At 33.2% G+C, this 20,212-nt stretch overlaps 1 protein-coding gene across 1 annotated transcript in view; it reads left to right on the forward strand.

Annotated features, from left to right (window-relative positions):
* The window catches only part of EYS (eyes shut homolog), a 900,402-nt gene that overhangs the window by 410,832 nt on the left and 469,358 nt on the right, over nucleotides 1–20,212 (forward strand). Inside the window, exon 22 of the mRNA XM_061989098.1 lies at nucleotides 1,957–2,078. Within this exon, the coding sequence (XP_061845082.1) occupies nucleotides 1,957–2,078 (122 nt within the window). The remainder of the gene's footprint in view (nucleotides 1–1,956; nucleotides 2,079–20,212) is intronic.

Below are 20,212 nucleotides of genomic sequence, written 5' to 3' on the forward strand. Positions count from 1 at the left end.
GAAATCCATATTACAGAAATCAAGGTGTTTCCCAAGTAAGTATAGAAACTTTGTTAGTCAACATTACCACAAAAAAATGTCAAATGCTGGCAAAAATATAAATCACGATTTTTACAAATTTGTTAGTGTAAAATTTGTTTTGACCAGCTGTAGTAGAACACACATGTAAATAACTTGATTTTAAGTACAGGAATCGTTTGTGCTCTTCCAAATTATATAAACCTCAAGACAATCACACTGAGCTTTGAAACATTAACTTCCTTCCATTTTGTTTTGATATCTTAGTACCAATAAAATACTCCTAAGCTTTTAATTTGGTGAGATACAGTAAAAATGTCATCATAGAAAGGTCTAGGGCAACTGCTCAACATGCAATCAGAGTTCTGATCCTTATATTTTATTTCTTTTTTACATTATTTTATTATCTTTTATTTATTGATTGCTATACTGTAAAACTGTATTAGGAAATTAAATAACTTCTCCTTATATTAATGCAAAAATTCATAGGCTGTATCTCTTTGAAACACAAATACATCTGCTGTTTCCAAAGTGCAGATTCAATAACAAAACAGCTAAAATGCAGCAACATGACTTGCAGAGTGTAAATACCTATTGATGTCAGGATGCTGGAATGCCACGCATTTGATTATAATGCTATTGCAGTCTGCTTATACATTCAGCTTTTAAAATAAGTCCTAAACTTTTTAAAAATCAATCTTAAACTTTTTCTGCTCTACATTAATGGCTTAAAATTGATGTGGATTTTAGTAGGCTTTAAAATCTCTGAAAGCTATCACAGCATTTAGCAAGTAACTAAATAATTCTCATTAGTCATGCTTACCATTAAAATGTTTCTTAACTTTTGGTAGAAAGAAGCCTTGTTATAAGCAGACATGTTACAAAAGAAGCAATTAAAACTCTGCTGCATGGAAGTGCCGGCATTGCTGCCCCTCTCTGATTAATAAACAATTCAGCAGATGTTCACATTTCTCCTTTTTAAAATGTGTGTGTTTGTTTCTTTGTGGAAGAATGTGTGTTTTTGATGGTGTTTCTTTTTGGTTTTGTTTGTTTTTCTGTGTAGAACATTGCAGGAACATTGCAGTTTCATGCTTTTTACTTCTGTGGGATTATGTCAAACATACCATTTCATGCAGACAACAGATAATTTTGAAGCTGCAGATAATACTGGACAGTGGTTACAGTTTGGTATGATAGCTTTCCAGTGTGATGAAAAATGCCCTATAATACATGTAATTTTGAGATGGCTATACACATTATTGAAGTTTCATTCAGTTTAATCAGTCAGAAGTTTAGCCCTCGCAACACCTGATCATTACTGTATTTAAAACTCCCGTCATAGATCTAGAAGACTCAGTAATTACTACACCCAGATTTTTATCTAATAAACTGTAATAGGAGAAAGTATTTCTCATGTCATGAGTTGTCTAGTACTGTGTTATTAAGATACTGATGCACAACTTCATATTAAATGGGTGAAATAAATTGGATAGCTATATAATCCCAAGAATTTCCATAACAAATTACTTTATATTGATTTCTGTTTGGAATGCATGCTGAATAGTACAACACAGATGATTGTAAATACCTGTCTTTTAGTCATGTCAATGTAATATCTAAGCAGTTTTAAAGGTGAGATTATATCTTTTATTAGAAAAACTTGGAGGAGGAAGGAAAAGATAGCAAAGTTTTGAGGTACACGATTATTTATACAAAAAGCTACATAATAAATGATATTGCATACCTACCTCATATCTTCTTTTTTTCATGATATTATAGGTCAAATTACTGATGTAGTTTTGTAAATTTTCATGCTTTGAAATGATGAAGTGCCTGTAAGAAGACAAAAAATGCACAGCTATTAGTAATAACACATGTTGCCATTGTATTTAAATCACAAAAAGTAACAGATTACTTATTTTACTTAATACATTACAGCAATACCAATGTGTGTGTTTGCCTGGATGGGAAGGAACATTTTGTGAAAATGAATCAAATGAATGCAGTTCAGAGCCTTGTGCAAACAATGGCACGTGCATGGATCTTTTCAACAGCTATCGGTAAGCATAGCATCTTCTTACTATATGATTGTGTTCCAGGAATGATAGACATGTTATTACTTTATTTCTCACCTTGGGGAATGGAATGTTATTCTACAAATCAGCAAACACTTTTTATCGCTTTACATTCATTTGAAGTCAGCAGACACAATTAATAGTGGGTGGAAAAATTTAAAACTATATCAATTCAAAATGCTTAACAAATAATGTAATCTGGAACTGTATTTTACCAAAGAAAATATAGAATCTCGTCTTGTCATATGGTCCCTGTAAGCACAGGAGATGCTTTAAGAGTAAAAGTTGTGGGAGTGGACAAAGTGGGTCTCTCTTAGGTGACGCGATTATATCCTTGCTGCCACCTTGTGGCTTAAAATGACAACAAAGTATTAATTTAGCTAAAATTTGCAGTCACGTTGGGAGAAAGCATGAGGATTTGACACTACTATTTTTAACTTAAACCCTAATCTTTATTTCATGCATGCATTTGTAGAATAAAAATTACTTTTTTTTCAGTGTGATGAGAATAAGAACTCTGCAAACAATTGAGCAATCAGCCTCTGTTATTTGTTGCCATGGTTTATCTGTTATGATGTCCATACCAGAACAATTCTGTATCTGAATATAAACCTCTAATAGATACTAATATTGCTGCACAAAGAACACAGTGTAATAACTGCACAGTATACGGTCTAGTTGTTGTGCAGTGGTTATATTCCTGGTAATATAGGCACTAATCAGAAAGAAAACCTACCACAGACAAAAACAGATAGATGATTCTCTAAATAAGCAAAGATAACTCAGTTAACTAAGTTAAATAATACACAATATAGTACAGTATAGGATAGTGTAATATACTGTACTATATTATATTATTTAACTTAGTTAAATTAATCTTTGCCTATTTAGGGAATCATCTGTCTGTTTTCATCTGTGGTAGGTTTCCTTTCTGTATTGTCTGTAAAACAATATAAAATAAAAATACTTGTATAACATAATATAATATAGTATCATATAATATCTTTTTGCATGAATGGTTAGAATTTAACTGAACTATTTTAAATTATTCTAGAAGTGCATTTTTTATAGTATTAGATGTCTTATTTTTGAAAAATAAGACATCACAGAAAACTCTCGTGAGATCGGAAAAAAATGGTGAAAATAGTTTTAATTGTCTTTTTTTCCACTTAAGGTTGTTAGTACATAAAATAATTTGTTAAAGGATTTTTAATTTTGTAGTTCTTATTTTTGTGAAATGTATAGTTCTTTGTAGTCTATTAGACTGTAGTTATTTGTAATCTACAAGAAAAAAAAACCATCTCCTGTTTATTTATGATTCATTATATTATAGCAGTTTGAATTCTTATATGATACAACGGATTATATAGGCAAATATACAGTTTTAGCATGGACAACTATAGGTATGTGAATATTTTGTAACCATGTATTGCTACCTGGCCTTATGTTTTACCTATTTTTTCAGCCTCTGGAAGCATTATATATATTGCAGAAGGTAACATGTTTTCCCTTGATTTTATTTATTTATAGCTGAGTCAGCTACATATGAGCAAATCCAAAGACTCCCTCTAGTTTAATGAGGCAAAAAGATGCTCTAAAAGTACTTTTCTGGATTTGGCAAATACTGAACTGTTCCAGAAAATGTTTACAATAGAGTTGGTTTGAGCTGTAAACACTGTACATGTTTTTCTTCAGACCTATTTGTCCTAGTAGATGTAAAGAAGCAGGAAAATTGGATGCGTCATTGAATCCTCATACACAGTTGTCATGTTAAGCAAAAGAGAACTAATTTCTTCAGAGATATCTGTAGTTGAAACCAAAAGTTTAAGACTTGGCAACTACAAGGAAAATTAGTCTAGACTAATGTTTTTGTTGTATAATCTAAAGCAATTTCTTTTCAGTCATTAGAGTTGTCCTAGTTTATACTCACAGGTGATAAAAGAGTTTCTGCTTTTTTTCACAATTACTGTTAATATTTTAAAAGGTGTTACTTTTAATATTTATTAAATATTAAATAATAGTTAATAATTTAATAATTATTATTTATTAAATATTTATGATTTATTTTTAATATTTTAAAAGATGTTACCTTTTTTAAACAAATTTCTCTTAAAAACTACAACAAGATGAAGTGTTCATCTCATGGTAGCTAAGCACTGGCGGTGGCTAATAGCCGATTCTGAGGACATCCAGCGACATTTTTAGCACAGGATAACTGACTTCTTAATGCCTAATAGAAAAGATCTTTGACATTCCCGAGCCACTCCTAGGCATTGTTTTAGGCAAGAGCTAGTTGGTCTGGACCAGAATCAGGTCATGAACTTCTTTGAGAATGCAGTGATGACACACAACGTAGTTTCCCTGCCTGTGGCCATGTTCCGCCACAGCCTATTTTCCTGGTCTAAGTTCAACTGCTGAAAATGATTCTCAGAATTTTCTGAATTTCTTTGAAGCTAATCACACCACTGCTGGTACTTGATATCTCTTCTGACTTAAACGAATATAAAGGAATTCTTTGATGTCTTTGATAATAAACATTAGCTTACTTTCTCTTAAGTATTTGCAAATCCTTCTGAAAACATTGGTTCCTGATAAACTAGATAATTTATTGTTCAGTAATATAAAAAATATATATTTATTTGAAAAAAAAAAGGTAAAATACTATAATGTAAAAGGAAATATTTTTATACCAAATTTCAAATTTGTAACAATGAAAATAACGATTCAAATCATAATTAATAATTAAAAATATTTCTTTTAAGCTTGTTTCTGTATCTGGCACTATTCATTTTCAAACCTTGACCTGAAAACTTGCTGTCAAAATGGAAGGATCAAGTATGCCAGAACTAAATGGGTTTTTTTTCTCCCCTCTCACTTTTTTCTTTGGCACATGGCACAGCAAGGAAATTAATTTAGAATAGTTTCATGTATATATTTCCAGTACTTCGTAAACCTCACTCTAATTCTCATGATAGTACAATCTCTCAAGTGAAGTCTCTGAACATTCATAGACAGATGCATCTATTACCAGCTGAATTCCCTGTTTCCTCTCTATTCTATTGTATAATTTCTCCTGGTACATTTGAGGTTTTTCTCTAGTAACATCAAACCCTAATTAAAGCCCTTGTGTCTCCTTTGCTGTTACCAATTTACAGGAAAACCTTAAGTGAAAATCTCTTTAATTCTTTTCAAAAAATAATAGAAAATACAGTTTTATGGATCAACCAGTGTTTCTAATGATGTAGAGTAGCTTGGAACTTGGCTGTAGTTATTATGGAATTAAAATTTGGATAATCAATCAAGTATCTTTCCCAAGTACTCAATTCTTTCTGTATATTCACATTGAATCCCACAGAGTCATGCTATTTGCCCTTTTGTCACTATTTGTTGTTGAGGTTGCTATAAAGATTAAAGATATATGTTGTTTTTGTTTTTATAACATAAAATAGAAATCTCCATTCTAAAAGAGAAACGAGACTTAACTTTTTTATAACAGTTCTAGGGTTTGCTTCAGTAGAGACAAGTTATCGTCTATCAGAAGTTGACTCCATCCAGCAAGATACCATTTTATAATCTCTGCAGAAACTGAAGTCCCATTATATTGTTACTTAAAAAAAATATATAATTTATTTTTTATGAAATCTAAAATATATACAGAAGAGTCATACTTACAGTATCATGGTTCATTGATTGCGACTCATGCTGACTGTATTAATCAGTTGAACAGTGCCAGTCCTTGTACGAGAGTTCTATCTCTACTCTCTATAACTTTAAAGTATAAATTTTTTTCATTGTAACTTCATTAAAGATAAGTTTGTTGCAAATGAATAGATAGACACATATATCAGTTAGGAAATTAGTCATGGGAATGGTTAACAAGACTGTCAAAGTATACAACTTCCACACTTCAGAATGTCTCTTCAGAGGTTTATTGATATTCACTAACATTACACATTACCCAAAGTTAATTCATAATCATTATCACTGCATGTACAACATCATCAGTCCTTATCATTTTTATATATTTGTTTCTATATTTATTCATCATTTATACAATCATGCAATACCATGGGACTGATGCTGTTTAGTTAGCACTGCTAGATGTGTGTGTTCATGGTTCTTAGTTGCTGAGGTCATATCCTGGAGTCCATCACTGAGGGAAGCAGGAACCACAGTGGTCTCTCTTCTTTTTCCTCTGTCTTCCCTAATTTATCATCAATATTTTATGCTTCCTGCATCCTCTTTTGGAATCAAAGCACCTTCTGGATTTTGTTTGTTCTTGCAGAGACAGGAATCTTTTTGCTTGCTCATTCTTATCCAATGTCATCTACCTGTATAGAGTTCTTAAAAAGAGACTAGTCTTATGTTATTAGAATGTCTTCAGGGTTATACATAGTGTGAACTTTAATTATAAAACTGTTGCAGAAGAGGCATCATTTTTTTTTTGCTATTGTTTTGGTTTGGGTGTTGTTTTCTCCTTTGGAGAGAATTTATTTGGAAAAGCAAAGTAAAAATCATCCTCTGCATTTTCTCATAACTCTGTAAGATTTATTGTAGAAGCAAGTGTCCTAAATTCAGGATGAGAGAATATGTATTAGAACTGCAAGTAAATGCATGCATATTTATGGAGTATAGTTTTAAGATATCCTTATTTCTAAATGAATGGATTTTAAACTATCATGGAATTCAAAAGTAAATCGTGATACGATTAGAATTTGAATGCTAAGTTCAGTCTGCCTTCTGTTTTTACTGAACACTCCTTTAAACTACTGCTGTAGTATTTCTTACTTTTTCTCCCCCAGAAGCAATAAACAGCTTTTCCTACAGATGGGGATCAGCTTGGCATTTAATGGTCCCAGATGCCAAACTCTGCAACGTTTTTTTGCAAGCAGCATCTGCCTTCTTAGCTGGCATTTCTTCAAGGTTCTTTGGCTAGCTCTTCCTCTCTTGCTGCAGAGACATTTCCCCAAACATTTTTTCTGTTGCACATCTTTAGTTCTAACTTGTCAGGGTTTTTTTCACCCAAGTACCAAGTTATGTAAGTGCCCCTTTCTTACTCAAAAGCATCTTCAAAAGATTTATATGGACAGTCAGAAGATTTACTAATGAATTAGCTAATGAAATTTGTGAAAGCACAAATAAGTGTTTCCTCCAAAGATAACAAGTGTTTTATAGTTTCATCTCTGCTAATACTGCTAACAACTGGGAATGTGTAGTGTGCTGCTTGTGATACTGCAGTGTGTGAAATCAGCTTAAAGGCTTTTGTTGCCTTAGGCAAACAACAAAATATCATTGAGTCATCTTAGTAGCATCTACTTAGAAGTGACTGTCATTTTGCACCCCTTAGGACATATTTTGGCCATTATTCAACAGTTTTATGAAAGGACAATGGCATTTTTATTCAAAATCCCAATGAAACATGAAATTTAAAGCTACGCACAGAAAGAACCCAGAAAATACTTCCCCCAGCAAACTAGCTTCGCCTTCCTGCACAGTAGAATAGCTCCTCCTGGTATATTTAATCATGAACTGGCTGATGTCATTGTGAAGCCACTCTTCATTATCTTTAAAAGGCCTTGGTGACTGGGAGAGGTTCCTGATGATTAGAAGAAAGATAGAAGATACAAATATGCCAGGGAATGGAATGGAATGGAATGGAATGGAATGGAATGGAATGGAATGGAATGGAAAGGAAAAAGGCAGAAAAAGGAAGACTTGAAATTGAAACATCACTTCTATCTTCAAGGAAGGCAAGAAAGAAGATCTGGGATACTACGCATCAGCCTCACCCCAATCCCCGGGAAAATGATGGAACAAATAATCCTTGAAATCCTTGCCACACATGTGATAGGAAAGAAAGTAATTGAGAGCAGGAATTTACAGTTGAAAGCATCACTGCTGATAGTATTCAATGAGATAACTGGCTTGACGGATAATAGAGATCTATGGATGTTTTTTTATCTTTACTTTAACAAGACTTCAGATACTGTCTATCACAATATTGTCATAGATAAAATTGGCTCAACTGTCAGGCACAAAGAGCAGTTGATAGTCAGTCAGTCATGATGTACCCACAAGGTCAGTAAGGAAAGTCAAGATTATGTTGGTCTGCGTTACGAAGAACGTCAAAGTCATATTGACAGAGATCCTTCTCCTCTACTCAATTCTTGTAAGATACATTTGGAGTGCTGTGTCCTCTTCTAAGCTCCCCAGTATGAGAGACCTGGATAAACTAGACAGAATCCATCAAAAGACCATTAAATTGACCCAGGGACTAGAATACCTCCATATGAGGAAACATAGAAAGAAATGGAACTATTTAGCCTAGAGAAGAGAAGGTGAAGGAAGATCAATGTGTGTAATACTGGAGGTGAGAGACAGGAAGAGGGCACAAGAAAAGAAGACAGATGAATTCTTTTTAATGGTGTCAAGTCAAAGGACAAGAGGCAACAAACAGAAATGGAAATACAGGAAAGTCCATTTAAACAGAAGAAAACCCTTTTTTACTCTTAGGAGACTGAACACTGCAACAGGTTGCTCAAAAAGGTTGTGGAGTGTCCATCCTTGGAGACGGTCAAAATTCAACTGCATAAGGTCCTGGGCAGCCTGTTGTAGTTGACCGTGCTGTGAACATCAGTACTGAACTAGGTGATCTCCAGAGGTCTCTTCCAACCTCAATGATTTTGTGCATTTCTATTTCTTTCTATAATCATACAGATTTTTTTTTGTCTGTTTATATGCATAGTTCCCTCAAAGTTTGGGTGTAAGTAGATGATTTTGACAGCAAAATTGGGCAAAAGTACACGTGAACGTAGACATTAGTTACTCTGCACCTTAAATCCCTTTTAAATTCAGTCTACTCTTATGTTCAATTATTTGTATGTGAAATATGCAATTTTGTATTTACAGTTTTTCAGTGTTGATATGTATTTTGTGAATCTGAAAATTTAAGTTTCATATACATCCATAAACTAAGATGTTTATACTACATGTAATTAATGTAGTTAGGAATACAAAGTAGTGGACTAGATACATAACAGTGGTATTAATTCAACAATATCTGATAATAAAATCTGTATGGAAGCATTTAAAAGACAAACATGACGGAAAGAGCTAAAGAAATAGTGAACTATGCTTCTGGTTTCTTTTCTCCTCTGGTGGCTGAAGCGAGAATGAAGGAAAAAACCCCATTAATGTAAATTTCCCCTTCATGTTGTCTCCCTCAGATGATAAGATGAGGAGGGATGAAGGTGACAGTTTCTGTAAGCACAGCTTGTAACAGATTTATAACAGATTTGAAGAAATACTGAGATATATCAGTTCTTATCTCTCCACTGACAGGGTGTGGAGACTGAGCAGGCTGAGTATCCTTTCTGTTAAGGTAAATTCTTAAGAGTACATTGAGGTATCTCTTATCTTTCCTTAAACCTAAGCTCCTTGACCTGAAAATCACTGCTAAAGAGAAAACAAAGAGAAAAATGGACACAAAGACTGTGGGCCAATGGAAAAATCATCTGCAAGGAATAGTTTAAAACTGTACAAGTACACACTGAGAAGCCTGAGATGTCTATGAAAATAATAGTGCACGTAAAAGACATAGAAATTACTTGCATCTAAAGATGAAGAAAGGCTAAAAATAGTAATAGCTTTGCAGAGATGTGAGGATTTTCACTGCAAGAATTTCCCAAAACTGGATTAGAAAACTGCATGTTTTTGCTTTTTAAAAAAGGAATTGTTCAACAAATTAATTCAGAATTTTCTCAAAGGCATTGAGGTGAAGGAAGCAAAGGTTTGGAGAAACAGTTTAGATAATCTTAAAATACTCTTGTTCAGATCTGATGGTGCTGTGTTAGAAGGCAGGTATCTGAGCTAATGTGCTGGATGAAAGAGTCAATAAAATTTAAGTATTGCAAGAGAGATAGAGAGTTGTGTGCTTATTATGAGATTTGATCTAATAAATTAAAATTGGGAAAAAAATATCCTATTGCCATCAGTGCAAATGACAAAAAGTAGGATTTTTTCTACAATTATTTTTTAAAAATTATTTTTTTAGCCATATCTTACCTTAAAAAGAGTATTTGACTTTTATTACTTGGTATTTTTCTACCTGACATCTTCAATGGAAGTCATTCTTCCATCATGTTATATAGCACTTAAATAAAAATTTAAATTCAATGACTTGTCTTCAGTAGCTACAATTCTGGGCAACAACAAAAACGTTGCCTCCACTAAGTATTCTTTGCAGAATGGAGATGGAGTGAGAATCAAACCTAGGATCAATAGAAATAAGATAGGCAATGAACAGAAGAATTTCTGAAAATGTTTTGACTTCACTACCTCATTATTTTTAATCCAAATGTCTTTTTGTTGCAGATGATTCATAATATGCTCAATTTTGCCTGTTCTTTTGCTCTTCATTTAACAGCTCCCTCAAAGTACATTCACTTTTTTAATTTATGAAACCTTAGTAAAATAGGAAGTTTAAACAAACAAATAAACCAAAAAATGATGCTGACAATTTAAACATTGCTCATTAGAAATAAATGAGATGACTACAGGTTAGATATGTCATGCATCTACAGTGTCTAATACACACAAAAAGGAATCAAATTTGGAAAGGATTATGGGCATTGCCACTGACACTATATCCTGCTCACCATGGAGAATGGGTAATAAACAGTTCCACATAAAAGGACAGGATTTGGATCCCCATTTTATAGTAAATACAAAATCTGCATTTCATTCCTTTGACTTGAAATGTTAGTAAAATCTACATGTTGCACTTCTTAAAGCAGGTTTCATCAGTTTCATAGCTATTATTCCTTTTACCTACCTTCTTAAAGCAACTCTAAAATGGTTAAGAAATGTTTTTGAAAATTAATTCTGTCAGTTTTAACACCAAGGTATTACGTGTGTTTATTTTGTACTTAACTCCTCAGCCAAAACAAAAGCAAGGTTTCATCCCCAGTTATGAGGCATTTTCTTTTGAAGTAGTGAAAGATTTTTAGAGAATAGCAATCATAATTTCCTTGTTACTAACAAAATACAAGACTTTTTTGCAGACAGCATTTTTTCTGTTTTGGGAGATAAGAGAGAGAAAATGAAGCCTGACTATATATTTAGTTAAAATGTAGGTGGTTAGATTATAGTTATGTCAAGCAATTCAGTAGTGAAATACTATCTAGCCCAGTCAACATTGATTTCCATCAGTGGTGCTCAGAGACCTTAGATGAAGAGGCTATATTACTGTCTTTAGGTCACTGGGGTGATAAACATAAATTATGTGAAAACGAAGTCTGCAAGGCTATTAATAGAACAGAGTAAAATCTAACATTTATGGAAACAGTAGTACATAGGCTATAGCTAATGGAAGTAAAAAGAAAGAGAATTCTGGTTTGGTTTGGTTTGGTTTTCCATCTAAAATGTGGTAAAATAAATTAATGTATGTTTTTTTAAAGCTATATTTAAAAAAAAAAAAAGACATTGTGATCACAACTACAAAATTCATTTTGAAGAATATAATAGTACATTTAGAATTAGAAAATACATACTTGAAAAATTATGAGTTATTCAGCTAAGCTTATATCTTTGAAATTATTGCTTATATGAGTGCAATATGAGATATATGTACACATGTACAAGTTCTGTGAAATTGTTCTAGTATAAGTTGTACAAAATCCATAATTAGAAAATCAACATAGTCTTCTCCACCACTAGTTTCTCTGGGTAATTGAATTTTAGTAAATAATCTTTTGGGAGTTGTCTGGGATTTAAACTCTTGTGTTCTCTTAAATTAACAGAAGTGTTATATCAAAGTTTCTTTGGACTGTAATTACAGATAGTGTAATATTGGAGGTCCTCACTAAAGCTATGCTTACTCTTCAGCAATAGCAAGCAGACTGATGTTGAATCTGTAATTAAGATATTTATTTCCACCAAATGTCAGTTTCAATGTGTGAAAAAATATCTATCACAGTTATAATGGAAGCCTTTATCTTTGAAGGTCACAAGCAGAGAAAAGGGAGCACAGATACAAAAGTCATATCTCTCTATGAGCATCCCTAAGTATTGTTATGTGTGTCTCTTAGGCTTGTTCATTCCCTACCTGGGAAGAGCAGTCATGAAATTTTTATTGGTTTACTTTATTGAAATAACTCAGTGAGACAGCCGTAGTAGAAAGTTAGATTGTTTATACTACAGTAGATATCAAAGGTAGATAAAGACATCACTGACTCTTGGAGACCAACTTAAAATCAGTTTTATTGTTTGTTTTTATAGCTTTAAATCAGAACAATAATATTTTTAAGATATTTTTAAAATGCAAGAGACAAGAAATCAAATTTTGGTTTGCAACAGAATTTATAGTAAGGAAGTATCGACCTCATTTTGTGACTGCAGTTTTTGAGCAGTATATACTTAATGTTGATAAATACTGGCTGAATTGAACTGAACAGTGCTTACTTTTGCTCTTTCTCTGTTGTTTATATGCTTGAAAGTTGTAGCACTCCTTTGTAAAATATTTCATGGGTTTAATTAAATAATTCTTCCTAGGCAAACCTACCAAAAGCCTATGTAAGGTGATCGCTGGTACATTTAGTTGTGGCAAGTTGAAATGTTACTGTCACAGATATTTGTTGGAAGTTATGGCCCTCATACATGAATAGGTGAATGGTAAAATATTATAATTTGGCATATCATTTTAAATCAGTAATGAAGGTCAGTTTGAGCAAAGCCTTTTTTCTTTTCTTTCTTTTGTTCTAATAATAAATGTGAGAACCAAGTCTTGCTTCTTAGTCTTTTCCTAAAACATTTTCTAGACTGGCAGTATTAATGACAACAAACTCTGTAGCTGTTCCAAAGGTTTTACTTCTTATAGGCTCCTTTGAAAATCTGAATTTATAGTTTTTAAATTGTGAGCATTGTGAGAGATGTTCACATGCTAAATGATTCAGCAGATTAATTTTGATGTATAATTGATTACTGCTGAGTGTTGAAAATGCTTGAATAGTGCTCTTTAAATGTATCAAGTTTGATACTATATGTTTAAGTTATGTCCTGATGAACTGAGGTATTCTGCCCTACTAAATATATGTCTGGTTTCAGCAGGGATAGATAATTTATTCCAAGTAGCTGGTATAATGCTGTGCTTCTGATTTGAGAATAACATGTATAACACACTGATATTTTGGTTGTTTTTAAGTAATGTTTATCTCTAGTTAAGGTGCATAAGAATCTGGGAGGAGGTATGGCCAGGAAAGATGATCCAAACTAGTCACAGGGCTATGCTATACCATAGGATATCATGCCCAGTATATAAACTGGGAGGAGTTAGTGAGGAGGGTTGGGTCACTGTTTGGGTATTGGTCAGGAAGTCATGAGCAATTGTATTGTGAATAATTTGTTTTTTCTTTGATTCCATTTCTTCATTTTTTGTTATATTTTTCACATTATAATAATTATTATGATATATTTTATTATAATTCTTGTTATTATTTTATTTCAATTTAGTTTAAAACCTGTTCTTATCTCAACCCATGAATTTTACCTTTTTTGGCCAATTTTCCTCCTCTTCCCATTGGAAGGGACATGAGTGAGTCTAACTGCAATACCAGTTATCCATGGTTATCGGTTGTTTACAGGCACTTAGTTGGTTCTAAGCATAAAGTAGTCAATATGTTTATATTTGGAATTTAAAAAAATTTAAAAGGAATATTATTTCACATGGAAAATTAATCTATTTGTTCAAAGGCATGTTTTTTAATGTCTTTGCTTCAATTCCTGGATTTGATAGAGGTTTTGTGTCAGACTGAGCAAAAAACATAGTTTCTTCTGTGATAGATCTCCTTGAAGCATGAGTAGATCCAATCTAAAGATCAAATGACAATACTAAAAGTAGCTTAAAAAAGAGGCATAGAACATTAAAAATAGAAAATAAAGCATCTTGCTTAAATGACAGAAGTGTTTTCAGAGATCAAAACCAGTCAGAAATACATCTTGTCTGTTCAAATAATTATGCAGAGGTCATTTACATAGACTTGTGAATTGGTGTCCATTATGTTAAATTATTTTTCATGTCAAATTTTCTAAATGTCCCAGTAATCTTTCTGCAGGATAAAATTCATGTTGCTTTTACTTCGTCAAATTTCAGAGTTGCAGCAAACTATCTACCACTTAATTTTACTGTGATAATTATTACTAATAAAACTAGCAGTCGGTCTTCTTTTGTTGCCTATGGTGAAAGGAACAGGCCAGGAAAGATCTTTAGTCCTCCAGAGCAAAAGTATTTTCCATTGTTAACACTCTACTTAAAGAGTTAATTTTTCTGCTCTGTAATCACTGCCATCTCTGGTGATGAGCTCTGAAGTCAATTGACAAAACTACTGTTTCACTGCTAAACTTTCTGAATGAAACAAATGTCTCTCCTGCTGGGGCTGTTACCTACTTGTTATTTTTTCAGTGCAACATTCTTCTTCCTTTCAGATTTCTCAGGACAAACAGAATCTGTCCTAAAATCATTGTACTAAAATACAGTAAGAACTACCTCTAAAGTCTCACAAAATATCGTAGAATCATAGAATGGTAGGGTTGGAAGGGACCTTTAGAGATCATCTAGTCCAACTCACAGACAATACAAATAATATAAACTGAAAAAAAGACATTGAGTTAATTTCCATATCAACTGGGCCCTTTACATTAAAATCTAGTAGAGATTTCCAAAGGGAAATACCTCTGAAGGTAATAGTTTCCACAGATGCAGCAATAAACCCAGTACCACCGGATTTGTCTTCAAAAGCTAGTATTAAATTAATATGGGGGAAGCACAAGAAAACAGACAACAAGGGAGATGGAGCCTTTTGTTCAGGAATCCTTCAAAATGGAGAGTCTTCCAGATAGCTGATTTATTCAACATCTGAGTTCTAAACAAGTCAACTTTATGTAATATCAGCTTCCTGGATACGGCATGACAACTGATTACCTCTGATTCTTGAAAGAATGAAATAACACTTCTTTTTTCCTCTGTCAAAGTGAATCGTCAGCATCCAAGATACTTGAGGTAAATTCCTCACTTACTGTTCACCATAGCATTGATTCTGTGTTTTCACAAGTGAAGTTTTTTTTTCTCTGGCAGACCCAATCTTTGTAGAAGTTTTTCCTGTAAAAAGACAGCAATTGTCAGATTGCTGGATGAAGTAGTTTGTTTCTGTTGTCCTGATTATTGTTGTTCGAGTGTGGGATGAAGGACACACAGGCAAAGAATGCAGTTCTTGATGTTAGTGACAACAGATGGTAAGATAAAAAGGAATGTATGTCTTTTTCCCTTTACATTTTGTCAGAAATGGAATGAAGCCTAAAGCAGTTTTACTTCATCAATGACTGTTACTCAAAAGAACAGCTTCACATGCCAGAATGCATGGACATCTTATATGGGAGTCTGAAGTAATTTAAGAAATTAATGCTGCTACTCAGGAAATAATTTTACACACTGAACACAAATTAAGACAGATCTTTCCTTCTCTTTACCCTGTATTGTGTGCTAACTTGCTAAGCTGCATTCCAACTTTTTCTTACTACTATGATGCCCTTCTGATATAACTTGGATAATTTGGAAGTTCCTGTCTTTTAAGGGTTGATTTGTTTTGGTTTTTTTAAAATCTTTTTATAATTTGTTTTTAAAATCTTGAACATGTTAAGCAGTTTTTTCTAGTATCCTAGACAATAATGAAAACTGTAAAGTAAAAAAAATATACTCCCAAAATGTGATTTTCTTTTTTTAATGTATTCATTTCTGCTGCATATAAAATAGGAGTTTCAGGACGTAAGGCTAATGGGAAAGGACTTTACCAATTGTTTTCTACATGGTCATGGTCTATGAACAAGACCATTGATATTTTGTGGTTTATAGCACTATGACCTGAGTGACAGTAATAATAATGTTTTACTTGTTTTGTTGTCTTTCCTAATTAAAACTATTCAAAGTATTCTGTGTTGTTTTTCAAGTGCAAACATTTCTTCTAATGAGACTGCCCTCTAGTGACAGTCTTATTAGTGAATTTGAGTTATTTTAACTTTTCCTGGATGAAACAAAAAACAATACAATTTCATTTGGACTTATAGATAGGAGGATTTGCTGCAAAATCCTTCTTGAGATAAATATGCAAATAATTTGATTGATCTGAAAAGGAACTGGGTGTACTTCATCTCTGTGGTCCAATAGTTTGAAAGTTGCATCCAGTCTGATACAAGATGTATTTTTATTTAGGTAAACGGAAAAAGAAAAAAGAACCAAAAATCTGCATTAAAAAAATGGGAGTTGAAAACTGAAATACTCTTTGTAAGACATAAAACTCTGTTTCTTAAAACATTGCAGCTGAACTAGAGCTTAATGTAAAAGCTGAAATATAGCTTGCTGTCTCATTGAGCTGAATGCTACTTTGTGAGCGTATGAATCCATTGCTTTAGATAGAGGATTAAGGAAGAAATATCTGGAAAAAAAGTCAATGCAACTTTGACCGTTTGTTCCTCTAAAATATTTTTTCTTTGTATCATGTCCTTGAATACACAGAATATTAGGAATAAATTTTAAGTATTTCACCAAAAGGAAGAATGTGAGCAGAGGACCATGGGAACAAAAGTACACAGAACAGAGAAAATATATTCTAAAAAAAATGAAAAAAAAGACAAGGATAAAAAGGCTGAAACAATTAAACTTGATGGGAATGAAGACTACCTAAACCCTCTAAAGTTCTTCTGTATGCATCAAACGTGCAAAAGGCACTCTTTCATACTATTATTAGGAGCAGAAATGTAATCTTTTAATCTCTCTTTCCAGCCATGTGTCTCCCAAATCCTTTTTCTCTAGTTTGGAATCTATATCCAATTCTATTTCCAGCTTTAAGAACAAGCCAAAAAGGTTCAGTGTACTGTATTTGTGAATTTTATGTATTTACTTGTATTCTACTTCATGTTTTCTGTGTAAAAGGGATAATATTTCTGATTTCTAATTCACAAATATAATAGCAGAAAAAGACATATTAATCTTTCTTAAGAATGACAAAATACAAATAGATTTTTTTAACATATGCATCAGGAATATATTATAAAAGTATAGATCTATCCCTTGGAAAGGGTAAAAACTAAGGAGAAATCAAGCAATTGCCGTGGAGCCTTCTGTTTATGGTCTCATACTTTGAGTAGGATGTGATAAAAATTAAGAGTTACATATCTGATACATCAATTTTATGCCTGCTTTTTTAAAGACAATGACTCAGTTGTTTCTGTGCTCAGGAATACATAAAGCTAACAGGAAGAAGTATTTATCATTATGATTATTAAAATTATTATTATTAAAATTACATAAACTATATCAGATTGAAATTTTAAAATCTCTTAAAACGTTTTTTTTTTCTTCAGTTCTATAAGAAATTTATGCTAAATTGTTCACTGTTGGACTACTTTTTAGTAAAGAAATAGAGCTGCCTCTGAAATGTCAGGGATTTACAGTATATCAAATTGAAGAAGATAGCATAGTACAAAAAAACTCAACCGACAGAATTTAATAGTAAAAAATACAGGAATTATCTAGACTATTAGATAGTATTTTCCAATTTGAGAAAAATGGTTTGGTCTAGATAGATCTTCATGTATGTGATAGATCTGATAGAACCCTAAATTCATAAGCCTACCTGCACTGTATGTTTTATAGCCAATAAAGATAAGTAGATGGAGACATTCCTTACTGTATTGGGTTTGTGTGGAGCCACTTTTTCCTTGATAATAGGTGGATGTAATGAGTTCTTGAAACTTCCCCCAGCCCTGAATTGGACCCTCCTCTAGCGCAGGTGGGATAATCTGGCACCTCTGCCATCACTACCTAAGAAGGGAAATCTGTAGTGTATAAGAGGAAGTGTGGGACAAGATGGAGGTGATCACACCAGCCCCACAGTCGGAGGAGGTCCTATCAGATAGAGAAGATTCTAGCAGGTGGTGGATTTTTTTGTTTGTTTTTTTTTAAGAAGCCATCCCTGTAGACACGCACTACCAAAACCTGGCCACACAAAGACACTAGTTTATGTCATATGATCATATACATGAAAACTGGAATAAATTTGGATGAAATCAAATTAGAGAATACACTCAGAGAATGTCATGTGATGCAAATACTACAGGATATTCAGTTTATGGCACAAGACTAGAACTAGCCTGAAGTAAACCAGTCAAAACATACACAGTGTTTATATCAGGTATGCACCAAGTCTTTTGCTTCACACATCTCTATTTGTGCTGTACTATGAGGGCATAGCCTTTGGCTCCTTTCTTTATGACCTGTCCGGGATAGGTATCTAAAAGAAGATATCTGCTGCTGCATAGGCACAACCAGTGAAATCTGGACACTCATCTTTTCTTATGACTTTTAAAAATGGGATTAAGATGATATTTTGTAACAGGAGAGGGTAAGAGGTAATATTTCTTTTGAGTAGTTACTTTCTTGCTGTAGACATTTGTGCAGTTTGGAAAGATATTTAACATCTGGTCATAGCAGATATGAGCATATTGAAGGATCAAAACTGCTGGATAATTGATCAGCTGCTTAACTATTTCTTCCTTTGTTTAATCTTTTTATGCCCTGATCTTCATCCCTGAAATCAAACCAAGCTAATATTTATTTCATTGCTAATGAAACTTCCTATTGTCAGATTGACAGTCCAAGGAGCTGAGCTTCCTAACTAAATACTGTGATGGTAGTTTAATACCACTTCCTAGCACTGAACTGAGAAGATGAGCAGGTAATTCAGTCTCCAGTCCCTGTGCTCAAATTAATAACTCAGTTTACAAAAAGTGATGATACCTATTGTAGTAATTGTAATAATGAAGGATGATGTTGTAATCATAGAATCATTTAGGTTGGAAAGGACCTTTAAAATCAAGTTCAAATATAATGAACCATAATAATGAAAGGTGTCCTAATATTTCTCAAAGGCAAAGCTGAAAGGCTTATATCTAACCTACTTATGTGCCATTTTTGACTGGGACAGCACCTAAACACATCCAAGATTTATCTAAAATCCAGTTAAATATATGTATATTTGCTTTCTTTTTAAGTTAAGAGTTGCTTAGGACAAATGCAAACAGGAAGACATGCTATTCCTAAAGAAATAATGGTCTCCTAAGTTATGATACTGTAATACTTTCACAATGCCTGGCACTCCTTACATTAGTCAGGTGGACTTTGGGGACTGGTTGTACATCTGCACTGAACTCTATGATTCAGTACAGGAATTTGAAGTAGAAAGCATCTGTGTTGAAAAAAATCTTGTTATTCATATTAACAAGAATCTTTCTGGCACACCTCGGAAAAGGGTAATGAGTGAATAAATTTATAACACTGCACTTTTATTTCAGAAGTTAATTGATCCTACCTTCTTAATCACAGTAATAAAGTAAATAGTAACTTTAGTCTTTGCCATTATTATCCTTTATGGCTTTACCTTGATCATTCAAACATTCCACCCATTGCTACTACTCATAAAGATTACTATATATGTCTCACTTAAGAGTATGTAAAAAAGAGTTGAATAAAAAGTACTATTACTTTTGTAATGCAAATCAGATTGAGAAACTAGCTTCATTCTTAGTCTTGTGTGCTTTCCTGTCACAGTACACTTCTTTCTGCATGGCTGCCAGCTGCAGTCTGGCTATAACCTCCAGCCCTCCTAACAAAAAGTCCTATGCTTTGTTAGGCAATGACTGTAAATGTGGGCAGAGGAGGGTTGTCACTCCCTCCTAGTGGGACTATTCCTAGAGCTGCAGCTGGAGCATGGCATACAGCAGTCACTAGGCTGCAGCACAGTGAATGAACCAGCAACCATCAAAGACTGAGCTACTGCACTGCTGAGTCAACACACAGCTTAGGGGCTTATACAAGCAGTGGCAAAATTCATAGTATCACAGAATCATAGAATGGTTTGTTTTGGGAGGGATCTTTAAGGATCATCTAGTCCAAACCCTCTTCCATGGACAGGGAGATCTTTCACTAGATGTAGTTGCTCAAAGTCCTGTTCAACTTGACATAGGAACATTTCTAATGATAGGGCATCCTCAACTTCTTTGGGCAAATTTTC

This window comes from Colius striatus, chromosome 2, assembly GCF_028858725.1.
Source record: "Colius striatus isolate bColStr4 chromosome 2, bColStr4.1.hap1, whole genome shotgun sequence".
Taxonomy (NCBI): Eukaryota; Metazoa; Chordata; class Aves; order Coliiformes; family Coliidae; genus Colius; species Colius striatus.